At 52.6% G+C, this 21,823-nt stretch overlaps 3 protein-coding genes across 15 annotated transcripts in view; all 3 read right to left on the bottom strand.

Annotated features, from left to right (window-relative positions):
• Nucleotides 1-21,823, bottom strand: part of Tspear (thrombospondin type laminin G domain and EAR repeats) — a 163,046-nt gene that overhangs the window by 12,976 nt on the left and 128,247 nt on the right. The window contains exons 3-8 of the mRNA XM_038341480.1: nucleotides 7,856-8,094; nucleotides 6,511-6,601; nucleotides 4,915-5,071; nucleotides 3,775-3,906; nucleotides 2,917-3,143; nucleotides 1,906-2,092 (exon numbers count right to left, since the gene is read on the bottom strand). Of these exons, the coding sequence (XP_038197408.1) occupies nucleotides 1,906-2,092; nucleotides 2,917-3,143; nucleotides 3,775-3,906; nucleotides 4,915-5,071; nucleotides 6,511-6,601; nucleotides 7,856-8,094 (1,033 nt within the window). The remainder of the gene's footprint in view (nucleotides 1-1,905; nucleotides 2,093-2,916; nucleotides 3,144-3,774; nucleotides 3,907-4,914; nucleotides 5,072-6,510; nucleotides 6,602-7,855; nucleotides 8,095-21,823) is intronic.
• On the bottom strand, nucleotides 10,012-10,911 carry LOC119822348 (keratin-associated protein 10-4-like). Of its 9 annotated transcripts, XM_038341511.1 has the most exons (5): nucleotides 10,815-10,911; nucleotides 10,755-10,759; nucleotides 10,240-10,719; nucleotides 10,193-10,195; nucleotides 10,012-10,101 (listed from the first exon to the last, which is right to left on the bottom strand). In XM_038341511.1, the coding sequence occupies exons 1-5, from the start codon at nucleotides 10,909-10,911 to the stop codon at nucleotides 10,012-10,014; spliced, it is 675 nt and encodes a 224-aa protein (XP_038197439.1). The 9 variants fall into 9 exon arrangements, with proteins under 9 accessions (XP_038197439.1, XP_038197438.1, XP_038197437.1 ...); XM_038341510.1 differs by lacking the exon at nucleotides 10,755-10,759 and having other exon boundaries at nucleotides 10,012-10,491; nucleotides 10,561-10,714; nucleotides 10,766-10,911; XM_038341509.1 differs by having other exon boundaries at nucleotides 10,012-10,378; nucleotides 10,514-10,911.
• Nucleotides 18,381-19,229, bottom strand: LOC119822352 (keratin-associated protein 10-4-like). Of its 5 annotated transcripts, none has more exons than XM_038341523.1 (2): nucleotides 18,952-19,229; nucleotides 18,381-18,864 (listed from the first exon to the last, which is right to left on the bottom strand). In XM_038341523.1, the coding sequence occupies exons 1-2, from the start codon at nucleotides 19,227-19,229 to the stop codon at nucleotides 18,381-18,383; spliced, it is 762 nt and encodes a 253-aa protein (XP_038197451.1). The 5 variants fall into 5 exon arrangements, with proteins under 5 accessions (XP_038197451.1, XP_038197448.1, XP_038197449.1 ...); XM_038341520.1 differs by having other exon boundaries at nucleotides 18,381-19,063; nucleotides 19,109-19,229; XM_038341521.1 differs by having other exon boundaries at nucleotides 18,381-19,063; nucleotides 19,124-19,229.

Raw genomic sequence — 21,823 nt, 5'->3', positions numbered from 1 at the left:
CACCATTTAAACCTTCCTCACCTTCTGCCTTGGCCTTCTCCTGTCTTAAAAGGTCAGGCTTTCTCACAACCCTCTCTTTGTCTGAACCATCTTCCCTGTGGTGTCTCTGGAAGTCTTCCATGGATAGTGCTCTCGGTATTTCTCCCTCATCATGATCTCTAGAAGCCCCACACCGTGGTATTTTCTGGATGCCCGCCACCGTGGTGCTGCTCTCTGGAGCCCCCCCCAATGGAGCTCTCTGGAGGACCCCCCCATGGAGCTCTCTGGAGGCCCCCCTGTGATGCTCTCTGGAGGCCCTCTCCTGTGGTGCTCCCTGGAGGCCCCCCATGGTGCTCCTTGGAGGCCCCCCTGTGGTACTCTCTGGAGCTTCTCCCCCCCCCCCCCGTGGAGCTCTCTGGAGGCCCTCTCCTGTGGTGCTCTCTGGAGGCCCTCTCCTGTGGTGCTCCCTGGAGGCCCCCCCATGATGCTCCTTGGAGGCTCCCCTGTGGTACTCTCTGGAGCTTCTCCCCCCCCCCCCGTGGAGCTCTCTGGAGGCCCTTCCCCATGATACCCCTTGGATGCATTTTCTGTGGTGTTCCCTGGAGGCCCTCCCCTGTGATCATCTCTTCATGGTGCTCCCTAGAGGAAGTCCTGAGGCTCCTCTCCCATGGTCCTTTCTGGAAGGTCTTCCATCCCTGTCTCCCTCTCCAGTGCCTGCTGGAGTACTCATCCTGAGGGTTATTCTGTTGTTAGGGGTCTTGGTCTCCCCTAGATCCCGAGTGCAAAGCCTGGTACTTCATCTCCAGGCTGCCTGTGTGCTTCACACTTGGGTGGATCCTGAACTGTGAAGTCTCCCGAGAGATGACTCAGAGTAACCCTACAGTCACTGCCTGACATCGTCCCATCCTTGGAGTTCCAGGATCGAGAAGACTTGGCTACCATCATGCCAAAAGCCTGACTCAGACACCAGGTTTCCCAGCCTTTCCAGGCAGTGCCACCTGCCATCCCCTCTGACATTACGGAGTCTATGACAGAATACTGAGCTTGCTCTCAGGGAAGCAGTGGAGGGGGTGGCTTCCAAACTGGCTCCCTCTGTGACCACACACCCATTGACATTAATGCTGTTTCTACAGCCTTGGCTTATGCCACCTGCTAGCTGTGCTGACTCCTCCTCAAAATTAGGAGGGAAGTTGCTGGATACAGTCCACATTGGGACTCAGTGGCTTCTCTGGTGGTCAGGAACCATGCGGCTTCCCTGCCCCCCTAACCTAGGTGAACCACAGCCGTGTTGGGGTTTAGGTGGACTATCCCTGAACACACATTTCAGGGGTAAGTTGCAGGCAATGGGCCATGCATGACTTAGTGTTTGTGTATGAGTGTACACGTGTGTGGGGTGTGTGTGTGTGTGTGTGTGTGTGTGTGTGTGTGTGTGTGTGTGTGAATGCATATGTATGTGTATCACGCCCATGTGGAGGCTAGAGGCCAATCTCCAGTGTCATTCCTCAGGGACATTGTCCACCTTGTCTTTTTGAGATAATGTCTCTAAGTGGCCTGGGAATCTCCAGTCAGGTTATACTGGCTACGGTGGGATCCTCTCCCCACCTAGTGCTGGGATTATAAAGGCAGGTTTAGCTATTTTTATTACATCCTGGTGTCAAACTCAGGCTCTCATGCTTGTAAGACAAACACCTTATTGGCAGAGCCATTTCCCAGCCCTAACTTAATATATTTTTTTAAATTTTTTTATTGTTTTTAATCGAGTTATACATTTTCCCCTATTCCCCTTCCTTCCTCCCCTCTCCCTTTCCCCCTTCCCCCTGCCCCTTCACACTGCCAATTTACTATTTTTTAATGAGATGAAAATTCACCCTTGTGTACAAACTATGGAATGTTTTCCTTCCAGGTCAAAGGTCATACACACCCTACCTTCTCTGTGGTTGGCTACCACCAGGAAGTGCTCTCCATCCACTATAAAGGCCTCCCAGTCCCGGGCACTGTGGGTGGCAATCCTCTGGTAGAGGGTGAACTTCAACTTTCTGGGGCTCCACTTGTAGATGACCGAGAACTCTTGACCCCTTTCGTTTGGCCCAAAGTTGGCCACGGCCAGGAAGATCTGGAGGAGAAGCGTTATCTTGTGTTGGCACCAGACCAGGAGCCCAGTCTGCAGGATTCTGATCCTCAGCATCACTCCCACACGCACAGGGAAGGGTACAGAGACAGATTGAGTAAACACCAAAGTGCTGGTAACGGGACAGGCCAGGGCCCTATGTTGCATGGTTGTGTGGCTCTCCCAGAGACAGAAAGCATGGGTTTCAGTTACGTACGATGTGTGTGCATTGATCATATGCAAATGAGAGCATGCATTCCCTCAGGGACAAAATATTTCCTTCCCTCAGTTTTCTGTTTTCCAATATTTCTCGAATACTGAAATATCCACTCCACCCCCTTTCAGATGTCATTAGGAAAAGAAACCAAATGATAACACTTTGGCCATTCTGAACCTGGACACAGGTGTGTCCCAATCAGGAGGCAGCAGGCTTTACCTGTTTTATCCCCAGTGTCTGGCCTGAGCCCTTGGCTGGGCCAGAGCCCTTGCAGACAGCCACACCATGCTGTCTCTGCGACAATGTCCTGCCATGCAGGCTGCAGGAACTGGGAAGAGAGAATTCACTTCTCCTGCCATGGTGTCATGGTGCCATGGTGCCATGGTGCCGTGGAGTAGGCAGACTGTCCACTGGTACCACCTCTGTCTGTGGGAAGCTGAGCAGGCTCCTTCTAGGTACACTCCTACAGCCTAAAGCCTGTGACTCTGAGCCCCACCCCACCTCAGCAAGGGCTTGGAACCCTGAGAGATGCGCTGATCTGCAGGAGTCCAGCCTGCGGACCCCATGGAGGCGCCCGTCAATGAGGAAGGGGACGTCACCTGCATAGACTTGCCTTTTTCCCAATGGTGAAATGTCTCCACGACTGTGCCTGGTGTGTGGCGATGTTCTGATAGGAGACAAATTTCCCGTCTGTCCATTTATAGATGGCGGATCTAGCCTTCCTATTGGCCGTGGCTGCAAAGAGTCCCACACCGGGGATGTTGAATACCTCGATGCCCAGGGTCTCTGAGTTGGTGTGCAGACTCTGGTGTTCCTCCACGTAGTCCAGCTTGGTCTTGGCTTGGAATGGGAGGATGGGGACCTAGTCAGTGTGCATAGGAATGGAGCTGGGGTTCTCTGGGAGTGATCTTTGGGACGCTGCCATGACTTGGCTCTTAGGTTCGTGCCCAGGGCCCTGGAATTTATGAAGGAGTTTTTTCCCTGGTGCTCCATTTTATTCTCTTGGGAAAGGACCGTCAAAGGGAGGATGCTCCTGTCCACTAGGGGCTTTGGAGTCCGTGTGGCCCCAGCCTCAAACAGGACAAAAGGGAGGCCTGAGTGTCTGTGATGTACCCTCTTTCTGCCATTGGCTAGCAGGGAAGAGTTACTGAGAGAAGCCAGCCATGATGCTCATGGCACACTGGATATGCCTATTTCTAGGTTGAATACACAGGCTTGCCACTCCTTCTGGAGTCCTGAGGACAGTTCTGGGGAATGGGCATGCCTATTCTAGGGAGGAAGACAGCCTGGCTTGCCTGGGCTGTTCTGGCAGCCACCTGCTCCTGAATGTATTAGTGAGGAGGCTTTCCATTCTCTGAAGTGGCCCTTACAGGTGGATGGGGCTTGAAGCCTTTCATGATACCCTTTTCCTAATGGGGATACAGCCAGCTGTTCCATGTGCGTAGGATGTGAATTCTGAGTCTAGCCTCACCTGTCAACACAGAGACCCACTGGCTGTCGGCACACAGGTAGAGCCCCTTTTGGGCGGCATCAAACCAGAACTGGACACCCTCTGCCTTGGTGCATGGCGGCCGGGATCCCAGGGTTACTTTCATGTCAGCTTCTGTGGGGAATATCAGACACAAGTGTTTTGCATATCAGGATTCCTGAGATAAGGACTTTGGGCAAGGGGTCCAAGCCCAGTGGTCCTATCTTTACCTTTGTACATGGCTGAAGGGAGCCCTAGGCAGCACAGGCCATTGGAGGTAGGGTGGGAAGCCCTAGAACCCCAGCCATAATGTTTCCTGTGTGGCTGGCTGACCACACCTACCTTCTACCTGGAGGGAATGTCTCTCTGTCCCTTTGCTGTCACACAATGGACAGCCTCAATAGCCACACACTGCTCTTCCCTGAGAGCCTGCCTCTTCTCAGCAGGAGGAGCTAAACTCTGGGTGATGTTCTTAGGTCTGTGTTTTGGTCTTACCACTATGGGTACCAGCATTGGTCTCATGCCAGGCCTCCTGGCTTTATGGGGATAGCCATCAGCACCAGGCAGCAGTGCCACACAGTAAAACCTAAATGCCTGACATATTCAGATGGGAATGTCCTTTATTTATTATATGAGAACCATAAGCTTTAGGGGCCCGACTGTCCTTCACCTCATCTTCTTTCCACGGAGCAGGGGTATATGGGTAGTTGGGGAGGGACTCTCAGATTCTGTACAGAAGGGGTGCGCCAGAGAAAGCACATCTAGAAGATGCCATGGGCTGGAAGGGTTGATGGGAAATGGAGTTAGGTCTCAGTGTGGGTTGGGCTGAAGTTGGGATAAGCTAGACAGAGTGGCTGGGAGATAAGGGCAGTTGCTGGCCAGGGAGCCTTCCTGATGTAAGCCATATCTACCACCTGCCCAGGGGACCAAGAAAGGTGCATGATCTTCCTGTAGGCTGTCCAATCAGAGTCCTTCAAGGGAGGGACAGGTTAGTGGTTCTGGCCTTTCTGATGGCCCTGTGTATCCTCCTGGCCACTGTGACACCTGCCCTTCTGTCACTGAGAGATGCACACTGGAGAGGCTGAGAAAGGAGCCTGTGCTCTCAGATGGAGCCAGGGTGGGAAACAAGCCCCGCCTACTAACCATAGGGATATTTCAGCACATCGTTAGCATCAGGCTTCTCTGTGAGCCTCTTCAGCACCCGGGGGATGGACAGCTCAGCCAGCCTGGCGTTCCCGCTGGGACATAGCCTTGGGGTGGCATCTGAGCCGGGCAGCAGAACCAGTTGCCTTATCAGGCCCTGCGGAAGGAGAAAGTGAGGTTCCACTGATATCTGCAGCTGTTGGGGACCTTGGCCCGTACGGCCCAGTGGGTCTAACCTGCAGTGTGGGAACGGGTCTGCATGTGGCTCAGGAGTGATGGAAGACAATTGTTTATTGTTTTTAGTAAAGAAGGGACTGTCCACACGGAACTAGAGTGACCAGGCCACATTCCTTGTCCATCTCATCCAACTACTTTTCCATTCCTCCCTTAAATATCTACCCACCATCGATTCATTCATTCATCTATTTACCCATCCATCCCTCCACCCACCCATCCATCCATCCCTCCACCCACCCACCCACCCATCCATCCCTCCACCCACCCACCCATCCATCCCTCCACCCACCCACCCCTCCATCCCTCCACCCACCACCCCTCCATCCCTCCACCCACCCACCCCTCCATCCCTCCACCCACCCACCCATCCATCCCTCCACCCACCCACCCATCCATCCCTCCACCCACCCATCCACCCATCCATCCCTCCACCCACCCATCCATCCATCCCTCTACCCACCCACCCATCCATCCACCCACCCGTCCACCCATTTAGCAGTCATCCTTCTGCCCAGTCACACATGTCTATTCATTAATAACCAATAAATCCACCTACATATTTATCCCTCTATCTATCCACTTATCCACTCATCCATCTACCCACCCATTCAAATATATATATATATGTAAATATATATATATATATATAAAAAATATAGCCACCCAGGCATCAACCCATGCATGCATCTATCCACCTATTACTATTTACCCATGCATGCATGCATGCATCCATCTATCCACCACCACCACCCACCAATCTATGCATGCAACTATCCACCTATCTGTTCTTCCATTCAATCATAACACAAGCACATTTCCACAGAGTGATTACTATGTACCAGGTATGGTTGCAGATGCCGAGGACACCACAGAGAACTGAAGCTCCTAGTTGTGGAGTAGACTCCAGATACCATCCCAGCAGTGAGCACACCACAGGTGATGAATGTGTGGGCGAACGGACAGATAGGTGGATGGATGTGTGGGTGGATCAGTGGATGGGTGGGCAGAAGAGAGGATGAATGGGTGGTGGATGTGTGGGTGGGTGGATGGATGGATGGATGGATGGGGGTGCTGACATACATCAAGGCCAGAAAGACTGGGTTCAAGCATCAGTTTATGAGCATGTTGGGGACAGGCTTCCATGAGAGGAGGACTTGTGAGCAGGGATCCAAGAGTCTCAGGGAAGAGTGTGTGAGAAAATAGGAAGAGCCAGTGTGAGGGTCCTGGGGTAGACTCCGCAACCCCTTCGTGTTTCTGGTTCTCACTTAGCATTGATGGCAATCTACCATCTGAAGCATGTGACAGGCTGTCCCCAGAGCCCTTGGGGAGGGTTGCTGCTGGCAGTTCCTTCACACTCACTGTGAATAGGCCTTTGGTTCTCTTCCGACTGCCAATGAAGAACCGGGCTCCTCTTACTGATAGGGTGGGTGGGAAGGGAACATCAGCCATTCTGAAACATGAGCGGACAGTACTAGTACCATAGAAGAGGAAGGGCATACACCCCATTTGCTTATAAAGCTAGGGGATGGGTCTCACATGAGAAACAGGCGAGCATCCTAGGGCAGCTGTAATGTCAGGCTTCATAGTAATTAGAGGCCCTAGGCCTGCAGAGCAGTACCCTCTCTGAGACAAAGGAGGACACCTTGCCCTTCTGGCTCTAGTGGCCCCAGGTTTCCCAGCTGTGGCTGCATCTCTCTACCTCCATCTCCCTTCCCATTGCATCTGAACATGCTTGCAGCCTTTCCCCTGCCTCTGTGGTCTCTGCCACCTCATCAGAAACTGTCTTACTCAGCTGACATCATCTTGACTTGATTTAAGACCCAGTTGGCAGGTAAAGGTACATTCATAGTCCCCAGGGGAGATGAGTTGGGGCACCCAGGACTGAGGTCCTTAAAGGAATGCATAGCGAGGATACATATGAGACCTTTTGCTACCTCCTGGTGAACCTCCAGGACCTTCCTCTGCATCAGGTCCCTGACCCATATAACCACTGTGTGCTTTTATACAGCCCGGGAGATGATGGCTACAGGTAGGAGGGAGGAACCTTGCTAGAGACCCGGGAGCCTCTGGGAAGTGTGGGTTGTGATTGCTACGAAGGTTGAACTCACTGAGGAAGACATGAAAGATAGCAGGTCAAGGGAGGGACGTGTGGCTGGAGCCACTGCATGAGGTGCAGTGTGCCATGACATGCTGTCCTCTCCTATAGCTCCTGCTTCCTCCAGCCTTAACCATCTGCTACAGTGCACCAAGCTCCAGGCCAGGGGTACCAGGCAGTCAGCCCTCCACCCACAGCCCGCCTCCGCTCTGTGGCTAGGCATCCTGGCTCCTGAGCCCAGCCTGTAGCCTTAGAGATGGCCTGCATTCTCAACCCAAGGGCCTCAGATCTACCTTGGCCACAGTTGCTCCAAGTAGATGATTTCTAGCCCCTGACTGGGCACCTCCATTTCACAGAGCTATGTAGCTGCTCTATGACCCCTGGCCTCATAATGGAAGCCTGTCTTCCATAAGGTCCTAAGGCATTCCATAATGCACCTAAGGCATTCTCCATAGCCTGCCCCAAGTAAAGGATCTGGCAGGGCAGGGGCAGGGGTGAACTTGCCCAGGACCCAACCCCCATGGTGCAGTGGCAGAATAGTCACTGCAATAGGTTGCTCAGATGACACACAGCACGGTTAATCTCTGGAATGAACATCCTGGTACCTACATGTCCATTGGGAAGCCACAGTCCATGGTGAGGGAAAAGGATCCTTGGGACACAGCCAAGATCAGCGTGTGCCACTGGCTGTCCATGAGGCCGGGGCTCCGGAAGGACACACGGGTCTGCCAGGCACCAGCCAAGTCCTCGGTGAGAAATAGGAAGTGCAGCTGTGTGGGTGAGTACCTCAGGCCGAGCAGCAGTGTGTCCCTCTCCTCCGCCAGCAGGGAGAGCAGGTATTCATTCTTCTGTGGAGACCAGGGCCAGAGGTGGGGCAGAGCTGAAGGAAAGGGAGGAGGGAAGGACCAAGAAGGATGTGCAAGGCCAACAGGGTGAAACAGTTGGGAATGGAGGGGAGAGAAGAGCAGGGCCTGGGAGGGGGTGGGGAGAGAGGGTGGGGATAGCAAGAGGGTGGGACTGAGAGGAGGAGGTGGGACTAGTCAGGGAGTGGGAGGAGCTGATGGCACCCTACCCAGTAGTACTTTCTGGGTGGGAATTCAGTGTGGCTCCCCACTCTAGCTCCCCAGCCAGCTCAGGACAAACAGCCTAGCCCATGGCCCAACAGAATGTTTTCAGCCTGTCGAGAGAAATAACTCCATCATGAAGGAGCCGGGAGGACCTCACACTGAGGAAAACAAACCAGACCAGAAGGACAGGTGGTGCACCAATTTGCTTAGGTTCCCAAAGGCTCAGATTCAGGCGGACACAACAACAAGGGTGCCAGGGATTTGGGGTAGGGGTGGGGAGGGGTGTGGAGCAAGCAGCCAGGAGTTCACAGGATAGCTGAGATTTGGTAGGTAGCATGTGAATGAACTCAGCGCAGCCGGGATGCGCTCACAAAGAACACAGAGAGTTCTGTGCTATGCGTGTTTTATTACAGTCGGCGAAGCAGAGTGCTAGGTCTGCGTCTTTTCCGCTGCGGGCTATTTCTGTCCACACATCTCACCAAACCGTCCTTAGCCAAATACAGGCAGTCTGACCAGCCAACCGGTAATTTAGCTCTGCCAACTGCTGAGTGTGTGCATGCCGAAGTGTGCACACTTACTCTCTTCTTTAGCAAGGTTCTGCCCATGTGAACCTACGTGCCAGTTCCACGCACCTGTCCTAAAGAGGGGGAAGGCCTGTGTGACCTTCAGAGTTGGCTCAATGTGCAGTATGCCTTGGTCACAGTATGGGACACTTGCTCGGGTTCCTTTGGGAACAGGGGCTCTTTCTGCTCCTGTGGCTCTCACAGTGGGGAGAAGTCTGTTTCCTGGAGACTTCCAGGAAATGGTGTGGAGTTTGGGAACCGACAGGTGACAGAGAACAAAACCCTCCCAAAGATGTCCAGGGGATCGGGAGTCACAGAAGGCCGAGAAGGAGCTAGGGATGGTGACAATGGGGAGGTATAGGGACGGAGCACCCAAATCCCCCAACACACACACCAGGCTCACGCTGGCTTGAGCTGTCAAGTGCTCAGCCTGCCCATTTTGTATTCATTATTTTGTAGCTATGACTAAGCACCATGACTTATGAAAGAAAGAGTTCATTTTAGCTTAGGGTTCCAGAGGGAGAGTCCGTAAAGATGGGGGATAAACGGCAACAGGTGAATGGAGCAGGATGCCAGAGAGCTCATCTCTAACCATGAGCAGAAAACAGAGAGCGTGGAATCAAAGTGGGCGAGGCTATCAGCCCACAAAACCTGCCCCCATGACTTACATCCTCAAGCAAGTCTCTAAAAGTTTCACAACTGCCCAAACAGAACCATGCACCAGAGACCACGTCTTCAAATAAATGTGCCTATTTGGGACATTCTTTATTCAAACAACTGGTGACCCCCAGGGGAGGTGGCTACTGTCCCTCCTAGAAACATTCCTGGCTAGGAAGATGGATATTTATTTGAACCGCATGTTTCAGAGAATAAGAGCAGATCCAGGTGGGTAAAAGAGTTTATTGAAGCCATGGGCTGCAGATAAGCTGATGTCAGGGGCAGGTAACCAGAACAGAGGGAATGGGAGGGGGCAGTGGCACTGAGCATCAGCAGGCCCCCTGGGAAGGTCAACTCACAAAGGACAAGTTGGGGGCTTCATCCTGGGTGATTGGCTATCCCAGGTGAAGATCAGGCTGAGAAAGCTGGGAGGGGCCACAGGGAGGGAATGAGTCAGCTGGAACCAGGAACAGGCCCATCAGCAGCTGGACTTCTGGCCAGAAGAGAGGCCACAGCAGGCCTGGCTGGAGCAGGCAGGGCGGCAGAGCAGAGACACGCTGGAGCAGGGCTTGCAGCAGCTGGGCTGGCAGGAGGAGGCACAACAGGAGGAGCTGGGCACACAGCAGGCGGGTCTGCACACAGGGCGGCAGAGCAGGGACACGCTGGAGCAGGGCTTGCAGCAGATAGGCTTGCAGCAGACAGGCACACAGCAGGATGGCTGGCAGCATGAGGGCTGGCAGCTAGACTGCTGGCAGCATGAGGAGCCAGAACAGATGGGTGTGCAACAGACAGGCTTGCAGCAGACAGGCACACAGCAGGAGGATTGGCAGCATGAGGGCTGGCAGCTAGACTGCTGGCAGCATGAGGATCCAGAGCAGATGGGTGTGCAGCAGACAGGCTTGCAGCAAAGGGTCACACAACAAGGTGAGGAGGTACAGCATGAGGGCTGGCAGCTAGACTGCTGGCAGCAGGAGGAAGACCCAGAGCAGACTGGTGTGCAGCAGAGAGGCTTGCAGCAGACAGGCACACAGCAGGAAGATTGGCAGCATGAGGGCTGGCAGCTAGACTGCTGGCAGCATGAGGGTGTGCAGCAGCTGCTGCAGGCAGATTGGCAGCAGGGGCTGGACCCACAGCTCACTGGGGTGCAGATGAGGGTCAGGCAGGGAGCTGGGGCACAACAGCTGGGCTGGCAACAGCTGGGGCCACAGCAGCTGGGGCCACAGCAGCTGGACTGGCAGCAGCTAGGTTGGCAGCAGCTGGACTGGCAGCAGCTGGGGGCACAGCAGCCAGGCTCACAGCAGCTCTCTGGGCAGTCGTCCACCTGCCAGGAGGAGTTGGTGCAAGCGTCAGAGCAGACAGACATGGTGGAGGTGGCCATGGTGGGGTTTTCTGGAGGAGGATGAGGAGTGTTGAGTGAGTGTGTGAGAGTGTGTGTGTTATGTGCTGTGCTGTCAGCTTTTATACCAGGGTATGTTGTCAGCCAGAAGCCTCTAGAACCTTCCTTCCTCATGGGTATTTTAAGTCGCGTCCTGAAAACCCTTGTTAATCTGTTTATTTACAGGAGAGTCACTCCTCCTGAGCCCCACGTGGTCCTGGCTAGGGCCTGAGGGTGCTGTGTGCTTGGTCCTCCGAGTGGAGCCTTGTCCAAGCTGGGTCTGGCTTTGTGCACACACCACATGCCTCATCATCCAGGCTGCCCCACTAGGCAGTGAAGAGTTTGGAGTTCCGGCCCAGGTAGGTGGGTAGGGTCATAAAACCTACTGACTACACACACCTGGCAGGAAGGAGTCCCTGAACCCTGGGGGAGACTATCCCGAGTGTCTCAACGTGGCACGGGGCTGCAGAGAATGAGATGGTGAGGGAAAACTAGACGGAGATGGATTCTTCTAGAACACAGGCTTTTCAGAACAGCAACAGAGAAAGGGGAGCTGTGAGGCAGGGACTGGGCCCCTCTGCAAGTGAAATGTCACCGTGTGGGAACCTGTGCCCAGAATGCATGGGGACACCTCGGGGCTTTCACACAGCCCAGCACCCAACCTGAGCTTGGCAGGATGGGCAACCAAGATAGAGTCTCCCTGGACCGCTGCTGCTTTGGGATGACTGGGGGTTCATGACACCAGAGGACAGGAGTGGGCTGAGCTTTAGTAAGAGGCTTGGAGAGCTCCTGCCTGCAGAAAGAAGAGCTAAAGCCAGAGACAGCAAAATGACACTTGGAACCAGTTGAAGCTTCTAACTCTGCCCCAGGGCAGGTAGCCTGCCTCCTGGACCCATAGAGCTGTCAGCCATAAGACCCACTCCCCTTCCCTCCCCTCCATTTAAGCCATTCTTTGTGGTTTAAAATTTTCTGACCTCAAAATTCAACCAACTATTCACACCAAGTTTCCGTCTTTCTATAGCTCTATAATCGCGTTGTATTGATTTCCCACAGTGTAGCTGGTAGATGTTTTGACTGTCCCGTTTACTACAGATAGGAATAAGGTGGTAGTCACTGTTGTTTGTGTTTGGTGTTTTCTGTGATGATGAGTTTTCTTTCCTCTGGAGTAAATCTCTGTGTACACTTCTTGGGTCACACATGGGTAAATGTTTATCCCCAGGCTGCACCATCCCTGAGAGGCAGGCCGTGTGTACTCCGCAGCAGTGTGACCAGGCTTGCACTCTTGGTTCTCCGTGTTTGTGCTACGATGCGCTCTCTGATGGCTGGCGTTGTGCTCAGTGTGTTTAAGGGACCCATCTGCCCCGCTGCTTTGTGTCTGCAAGAGCATCCTACACACAGTGTGGGCGAATGTGCTCCCCACGCTGGGCTTCTTAACCTCAGTGGCTCTAACAGGCTATGGGGCTCCTCTACTGTGCTTGGCATTTCCCACCGAGACTCTCACCTGCTTCTCTCCTGCCCAGGCATCTTGGTAAAATGTGTTTTTCACATTTAAGCCTCTTTTTTAAACTTCTTTCTTTTGAGGCAAGGTCTCATATAGAATTCACTGTTTAGTTGAGGATGGCTTGGAACTCCTGGTGGGATTTCAGGTGTGCCTCACCATGCCCAGCTCATGCTTGATGGTTTAAAGAGGAGCATTTAGTACCTGGAGGCCTAACTCATCAACCAGTCTCTTATACACTCTGCTTCCCACACTGATCTGAGAAATCTACTTCCTATTGGGGTGCGCAGACACTCTGCCTGTAGTGTGTCCTAAAGGTCAGATATACTCACTCGTTCTCTCCCTCTCCTTCTTCCTCTTCTTCCTCCCTCCCCTCCCCCTCTCAGAGGTTTGCTGAGCACATAGCTGGGGCAGTGGCCTGGGCAGGGACAAGTGACCTGCTTTTTGTTATTTCTAGGTCAGGACCAATGGAGAGGCTCGTTGTTGCTCTGTGGGAAAATTTTACTAGAAAGTGTGAGTTATCCATATTTGTTCTCTTTTTTCCCTTGTGCTGATGATGGGTTCTTGCGATTACATATTAATTTTAAAACCAACTTGCAGATTTCTGCAATGATGCTCACTCACATTCTGCTAGGAACTGGGAAAATATCCAGATGAGTGGGCACCCCTTCCTGATGTACTGAGAAGGTTTTCACCTGAGTTTCACAGTTTCCAAAGCATCTGTTTTGCAACTCAAGGGCTTAACTTGGATATCAGGACATCCATCTCCCAGTGGTGATTGGCATTGATCGGCCTGTGCCTTGCAAGAGGTTAGGGAGAAGGTATGGCACATGGTGATGTCAGCTGTGGGTTCCTAACATATCAGAGTAAGGAAGTCTCCTCACCTGGGCTTGTGGGGGGCTTTTATTGTGAAAGAATCTTGGGCCATCTCAGCTTCTTTTCTGCATATATTGATAGGATGGTGTGATGTTTGCCTTTATTATGTGTCGGACAATGGTTTTACTTGTAAAGATTTGTTTCTTGTACTTGTTTAATAAAATGCTGATTGGCCAGTAGCCAGGCAGGAAGTATAGGTGGAGCAACCAAGCAGGAAGTAGAGGCTGGGCCTCGAGAACAGGAGAATTCTGGGAAGAGGAAAGAGTCAGTCTGCAGTTGTCACCCAGACAGGGAGGAAGCAAATGAGAAAGGTACCAAGTTACATGGCTAACACAGACAAGAATAATGGGGTAAGATGTAGGATGTAAGAATTAGTTAATAAGAAGCCTGAGCTCCCAAAGTTCTGATGAGGAGCGGATGGAGAGAGATCATGAGAAAGAAAGTCAGAACCATGAGGGATGCGTTCACCCACTGAGACGGCAGGACAGAACTAATGGGAGACCACCAAGTCCACTTGGAATGGGACTGATGGAACATGCGACCAAATCGGACTCTCTGAGGGTGGCTGATGGTGGAGGCTGACCGAGGAACCAAGAACAATGGTGATGGGCTTGGTCTCTACGACATGGACGGGCTCTGTGTGAGCCTTGTCAGTTTGGTTGCTCACCTTCCTGGACCTGGGGGGAGTTGGGAGGACCTTGGACTCAACATAGTGTAGAGAACCCTGATGGCTGTTTCTGTTTGGCCTCAAGAGGGAGGGAGTGGGGGTGTGGGTGGAGGGGAGGGGAGGGAAGGGGGAGGAGGAGGGGAGGAGATGGCAATTTTTAATAAAAAATAAATAAACTGGAAAAAAAAAGAAGCCTGAGCTACTAGGCCAACCAGTTTATAACTAATAGAGACCTCTGAGTGTTTAATTGGGTCTGAACTGCTGTGGTACTGGACGGGACAGAAACCTCTGTCAACATTATTATATTAATACAATGTATTATATTAGTTGATTTTTCAAATATTAAACCAATGTTTTATTCCAGAGATAAAACCCACTTAGCCACAGTGTTAAGCAGCTTCTATTACTGTGACAGAATGCCAGAGGCAAGTCGCCTATAAAGAGGAAAGGTTACTTGACTCCTAGTTTTGGGAGTGTCACTGTATCTTAGTGACATTTCTGTTGCTGTCATAAAATAGCATAGCCAAGGCAATTTAAAGAAGAAAGAGTTTCTGTAGGCCTATGCTTCCACAGGGCTAAGAGGAGACCATGGCGGGGAAGTGACTGGTGGAGAGGCAGCTGTGGCAGCTGGGGTAGCAAGCTGGGAGCTCACATCTGGGAGCTCACGACTTGAACCACAAGCATGAAACAGAGAAAGTGACCATGAAACAGGGTGAGTCTTCAAACTCTCAAAACCCTCTCCACTGACATGCCTCCTCCCACAAAGCCACACTTCCTGCTTCTCCCCAAACAGTGTCACCAACTGGGGACCACATGTTCAAATCCTGGAGCCGACGGGAGGCATCTCATTCAAATCCTTACACACCGTGACGTGACGTGGCTGCTTGTCTCTGATGCCTTCAGGCCTGCATCAGGCGGCATGCACAGTGGGAAATGCAACAGGAATCTGCTTACTTGTGGTGGCTAGGAGGGGAAGAAGACAGCCATAAGGTCCCAAGATGCCCTCCAAAGGCACACTCCGATGTCCTAGTGTGCTTTCTGTTGCATGACCAAAAGCAACTTGGGGAGGAAAGGGTTTATAGTTCGTCTTACTACTCCACATCCGGGTCATCATTAAAGGAAGTCAGGGCAGGAACTGAAGCCAAGGCCGCGGGAGACCACCACTTGCTGGCTATTTCCTGTAGTGTGCTCAGCCTGCTTTCTTAAATACCCTAGGATCACCTGTGCAGGGGTGGTACCTGCCCAGGGGGAGCACCATGTATACTGGGCCAGGGCCTCTTACATCAATCATTAATCAAGAAACTGTTCCGCAGACTTGTCTATAGGCAATCTGGTAGAAGCTTTGTCTCAATTGAATTTCCTCTTCTCCGATAACCCTAGCTACATCAAGCTGACAAAAGACTAACCAGCATGTCTAATGACCTCACTTCCTTCCATTAGGCCCCACCTTTTACAGACATCGTCATCTCCTGACAACCACAGGCTGGGGACCAAGCCTTCAGCACCTGGGCTCTGGGCGCACCAAAGAACTATCACACCCACGGCACCTGGCTCTGTTTCTGTGATGCTGGATTCCATGGCTGGGGTTTGCTGAGGGCCTGTCTGACAGAGACGTTGTGTGTAATATGCAAAGGGCCTTTAAAAAACAAAGAAGTGGACTTTAAAATGGGCAGGAGAGCTGGCGAGACCCCTTGCCTAAGGCTGTTGTCTGCTTGCTCATCTCTGGGGATGGCCTCAGAGTGGCCTGAGATGCGCCCCCCTTTCCAGCTTTCAGAAGAGGTCCTGTGGGTCGGTGTCGATGCTTCTTGGTCCGTCTCCACCAGGGTCTTTGTTTTTCTTCCTCGTGCTTGGCTCTGCTCAGTCATTGACCTGAGGCCTTTCTCGGCACAGTGTCCACAGCTGTGAGCTTCTCCCATCGCAGGCCTTCTGCTGCCTCTGCGCTGTGATGGCTGATGCTGTGTCAGCCTGACAGGATTTGGAATCATCTAGGGGACCCTTCTGGGCATGCCAGTGAGGGTGTTTCCAGGGCAGATTAACCGAGGGGGAAAGAGCCACGGTGAATGTGGGGGGCGCCATCCCATGGGCTGGAATCTTGAACTAAACATCAAAGAGGAAGTGCTCCCGAGAACCTGCGAGCATTGCTCTCTGCTTCCTGACTGAGGACTCGGGCGCCTCCTCATACCCTGTCACTGTGACTTCCCTGCCATGACAGACTGTGTCCTCAAACCCTGAGCTAAAATGAAGCCCTTCTTTCCTTCACTTGTTTCAATCATGCAGAAAAGCAACAAACAGAAGGGGCACCAGGGCTCGACAGGGGTGGGGTGAGGGGGTGAGGGTGGTTGCTCCCCTTATTAGACAGAGGCCGCCATGCACATTGCAGAGGACCCTTAAAATCAGCAATCAAATCAACCTAACTCAAAAACTGCAAGAGAGCTGGATAGACCCCTCCCCGAAGAAGATGCCAAATGATGCCCACAGTGTAAACTTGGAAAACAGAAGTCACAGGCAGGATGGGGCATGGAGGGGCATACTGAGCCTCCGCTGAGAGGGAGAGACCCTGCAGGGAAGGGGAAACCCTGCCAAGGTAGAGACTCTGCCTCCAGAGAAGGGAGTGATGTTCAGCACCAGAGGAAAAGGACTGTGGAGGGGCATGGAGGGGCATGGACCTGGAGGGGCATGGAGGGGCATGGACCTGGAGGGGCTTGGAGGGGTTTGGACCTGGTGGGGCTTGGAGGGGCATGGAGGATGTGGGGGAATGTATTGGGACCTGGAGGGGCACAGAGCCCTTCTGATCACGGTTCTAAGTGGGGAGGGGGCTGTGAAGGTATTGCTGGAGGTTGGTGGGCAGGGAGATGTTGGGGGCTGTGGATCCCCAGACCCTGAATTTCCTGTAAACAACTTGCTATGCTTGCAGCTGCTCTGAGCAAAGCAACTTGTTTTCCTGTGTTTGCAGCTGCTCTGAGCATGAGGCCCTCAGGAGTTGCTGATTGCAGGGAAATGGTTTCTGGTAGGTTTGACTGGGGCATGGCTATCAGTTAAGGATCCCTTATAGAAGCTGCCCCTGAACACAATAAAGGAGACACACTTGTTTCAAGGATGACCCATGTCCCCGTCTGTCTGTGTGTGTATGTGTTTAAATCTCTAACCCCTTTCCCAGCTCGCATACCATCCCGTAGTGCAGGCACTACAGGGAGACTCCACAGGACACCAGAGGATGCTCAGGACAGCAAAGGTCCTGCAGTGATGGGGATGTGTGTGTCATCCAAAGTCCTTAGCATGTCTGACACCAAGAGCAGAGCTGGTGACAAAGCCAGGTCCCTGAGCTCGACTCTGCAGGACAGGACTTCCGCCCGCTGCTCCAACTTGCTCCTTTCCTCCTGTGCAGGTCACTGTGAACAGTACCTGAGCCAGGCCCATGGCATATTGACTTTATCACAGCCCCTAGTGGGCTGCAAGCCCCACTCCCAATTCATCAGCACCTCTCTTCCACACAGTGCTCCTCTGAGCTGTCCCTCTCTGGTTCTCTTTTTTAAAACATCCTCCTGTCTTTGCTCAGTTGCTCCATCTCCCTCTAAAGTCTTGGCTGTGTGGGATAGGGGAGGCTAGTGAATCCCCATTTGACCTATTGATTGACCTATTGGCCACCTTTTCCCGCCTTGGGAGTCTACTGAACTGAATGGCTCTTTAGTTGGATGCAGTGTTTCTGTGCTCACTCAAGTTCTGTCTGGATGGGCCGGGTGCCGGCAGGCTGGTCACTTGGGACCCAGTTAGGTTGGTATTCTGATGGTAAATTAGGTCAGGTTACTTCTCTGGCTCCCTTCAGAGGAATTCCCCTTAGGGCAGTACTCCAGGTGCTAAAGACAGGCTTCATGCCCAGCTGAAGGCCTGGCTATGAATTCTACTGTCTATTTCCTGAATTCCCCTTGCCCAGCAGCAGCTTCTCTTGGCCTTCTCTGTGGGTGTGTCCGAGACTATCACCCACTGGACAGTGGGAGCCCTCTGTGGATGCTTGTACACCCCTTCCAGATATGGGGACCGTCATAGCAGCATCTTTCTTCTGCTTTGTACAAAACCTGCCACTGAGCTCCACTGGCCACAAAAGGGCAGGTGACTAATGTCTCTCACTATTGCAGGGCCACCTCTCCCCTCCCTCCTGGACAATCATAGCCTGGGAGACTGATATGGACTTAAACCACACTTCTCACAGCATGAGAGGAGATCCAGGCAGTTAGAAGAGTTTATTGATGTTCTGAAGGGCTAATGCCAAGACAAGGGACCAGAGCTGAGGGAAGTAAAGAGGGACAGTGGCCCAGGCAAGAGGTCAGGTCAGGTCAGGGTAGGGAACAAGTTGGACCTCTGTCCTGGAGAGATGCCACATCAGCAGCTGAGAGAAATTGGAAGGAGAACATGAGCAGGAAATAGACAGGTCCATCAGCAGCTGGACTTCTGGCCAGAAGAGAGGCCACAGCAGGCCTGGCTGGAGCAAGCAGGGCGGCAGATCAGTGACACGCTGGAGCAGGGCTTGCAGCAGCTGGGCTGGCAGGAGGAGGCACAGCAGGAGGAGCTGGGCACACAGCAGGCGGGTCTGCACACAGGGCGGCAGAGCAGGGACACACTGGAGCAGGGCTTGCAGCAGACAGGCTTGCAGCAGACAGGCACACAGCAAGATGGCTGGCAGCATGAGGGCTGGCAGCTAGACTGCTGGCAGCATGAGGAGCCAGAACAGATGGGTGTGCAACAGACAGGCTTGCAGCAGACAGGCACACAGCAGGAGGATTGACAGCATGAGGGTTGGCAGCTAGACTGCTGGCAGCATGAGGATCCAGAGCAGATGGGTGTGCAGCAGACAGGCTTGCAGCAAAGAGTCACACAGGATGGCTGGCAGGGGGAGCAGGTGCAACATGCTGGCTGGCAGCTAGACTGCTGGCAGCATGAGGAGGAGCCAGAACAGATGGGTGTGCAGCAGACAGGCACACAGCAGGAGGATTGGCAGCATGAGGGCTGGCAGCTAGACTGCTGGCAGCATGAGGGTGTGCAGCAGCTGCTGCAGGCAGATTGGCAGCAGGGGCTGGACCCACAGCTCACTGGGGTGCAGATGAGGGTCAGGCAGGGGGCTGGGGCACAGCAGCTGGGCTGGCAGCAGCTGGGGACACAGCAGCTGGGGGCACAGCAGCTGGGGGCACAGCAGCCAGGCTCACAGCAGCTCTCTGGGCAGTCGTCCACCTGCCAGGAGGAGTTGGTGCAAGCGTCAGAGCAGACAGACATGGTGGAGGCGGCCATGGCAGGCAGGTCTGGTAAGAGCTGTGGGTGAGCGAGTGAGTGAGTGAGTGAGTTAGTGACTGTGTGTGTGTGAGGCGCTGGGTCGTCAGCTTTTATACCCCTCTGCTGTTGTCAGACTTGGTCTCCCTTCCTTGTTGATGTGGCTCATGGTCATCATCAGGGTGTTTGTTTGTGTGGGATGTAGTCAGGCCTGTCTGTTTCCTGCCAGTGAATGATGCTGGGAGCAGTTAGGGGAGGCTCTGTGAGTAGCAAGGTTGGGATGTCATTGGTGGGACTTTTCCCAGCCATGCTATGGCTGCAGAGATGTCATCTGGCATCCCTTCTCAAAAAATAGATGGACTCAACCCAGTACTCCTCCCATAGCCCAGCTCTGGGTAAGAACAGTTGTCACTTCATGACAGTGCCCGTGTGGTATGGGGTGGACCCTTACCAGCCCGGTGGGGTGGGGAAAGTGGAGAAGCTGGCTTGACAAGTAAGTTTCTGTTTGAAGGCACCAGGAGGCCCAGAGATAGCTGAGACTTGAGGGACCAAATTCTTTTCATGGGAAGAGCCCTGGATGGAGCTTGTGTCACCGTGGATTTTCCTCTTGAGGCACTGACAGAGCTACAGCTCACTGGGACGGGACCCAGAAGTTGACCAAAGCCTTTAGTGGTCTTAGAACCAGAGGGCAAAGCTCAGAGTTCAGGGCCTGCTGAAGTGGAGGGTCTGGGAAGCAATGGCTTTCAGAAGTAAACACTGACTGTGAGTGCCGGAGCCTCCCCCAGGAAAAGCAAAGCCGGAACCGGATGACCTTGCCTGCACCTCAACTCAAGTGCACATGGTAAGATGCCCACAGACCAACTGTTTGTCAGAGACATGGTTGTGGTCTATCTTGCTTGTAATCTAATAAATAAAGCTTGCCTGAAGATCAGAAGATGGAGCTAGCCACTAGTTAACCATAGAGGTCTGGAGGTCTGTACAGACAAACAGGAAGTTATATGGCTGGGCAGAGAGAGGAATATAAGTTTGGGAGGAGACAGGAGCTCGACCTCTTTTTGGTCTGAGGATTTTGTAGAGGTGAGAAGTCTAGCAGCTGGCTGCTCTGCTTCTCTGATCTTTCAACTTTCACCCCCTAATATCTGACACTGGGTTTTTATTATTTATTACGACCAATTAGAACTCATGCTACACACGGCCATCACGTCTGAGCCAGATACAGCACCAGGGACTTAAGGGATCTTAGATTTTGTTTTTTACACAGTGAATTATTGTCATTGGTCAAGTGTTACCAGACATTCTAGAAGACAAGACCAGTTGACCAAGAATCAAGAGAAGAACAGGCAAGAAAGTTAGACTTCAGAACAGTCACACCTGAACTTAAGGCAACCGATGAGGCTGGGGATGTCGCTTGGTCCTGACTGTTTAGGATGTACAAAGCCCTGGGTTTGGTACCCAGCACTACAAAAACAAAGAGGGTAACTGTGGAGAAACACTTCAAAATCAAAAGGTTAACCATGGTGATGCTCTTGTTTCTCTTCAGATCAAACAAAGCATGACATATCTTTCAGGAAAATTGGGAGAAAGACGGAGATTTTATTTTTCCCCCAGTGGTAACTGGCAGTCCACAAATAAGAACCAAACCCTGGGAGTGAAGAACCCAAAACCTGAACTTTCAGTATGGTAGAAATAGATGAACAGCATATCAGACCAAGTCAAAGAGACGGTTAGCGAAGGGAAGGAGCTGCTGGGTGTGATGACTGAATGCAGGGGTGGGGAGGGCTGAAGTCGAGGAAATGGAGCAACAAGCAAAGGGACAGGGTGGGGAGGGAGTGGTTTGGACCCTAGGAGAGACAATGGGTTGGGGGTGTATGTGTGTGAGGTATTTGAATACAAACAGGCAGGAGCTTCAAACTGATGGTAGACGTTGATCCAAGAGGACAAACAGAGTGTATTTTAGGTGTGTTTAAGAGAGTTCAGTGAAGCACTACGTAGGAATCCACGTGTGTGCACATCGGGACTGAAAAACAAGGACAGCAGACAGCAGGGGTGGGAAGAAGCGACATGACTGACAGATGAGTTCTTGATGGGAAGGTTCCACCATGACCAGGAGGCCATGGAAACATTCTTTCTCATCAGAAATAAACCAGGGACCACGCTAGAGCTCTTCGCCCACAGAGAATGGCCTTGGGAGACGAGGGCCAGACCCCTCCGTGTTGCAGGGGACTCCGAGAAAGCATTGAAGTATTGCCGATGAAGGGCGCGCGGGTAAACCAAGCAACTCCAGACTGTATCGGAAAACTCACAAACCCTTACAGAGGTAGAATACGTAGAAGCAGGATGGAGTTAAAGGGTCTCAACACACTGCACTGTCCGAGGAGCAGTATGTCACATGGCTGTGCTGGCATCTCTGTTCTAGAGTCCCACATCTATATACAAAACCACACTGTCCCCTGCTAAGTGGGAGCAGCTGCTGGGAACCAATTGGAGAGAAAAGAGAGGGAAAGTGGAGGAATGAAAATTCCATGCGTGCGACCCCAAGCATGAAGCAAGGAGGTAAAGGGGACACAGCCAAATATACAGTGGGGCAGTCAGTTTGAGCCTGGCTACAAGGGACA

Source organism: Arvicola amphibius, chromosome 9, assembly GCF_903992535.2.
Source record: "Arvicola amphibius chromosome 9, mArvAmp1.2, whole genome shotgun sequence".
Lineage (NCBI taxonomy): Eukaryota > Metazoa > Chordata > Mammalia > Rodentia > Cricetidae > Arvicola > Arvicola amphibius.
Note: the sequence above shows the minus strand (reverse complement) of the source record. Positions and strands in the feature narration are given on the sequence as shown.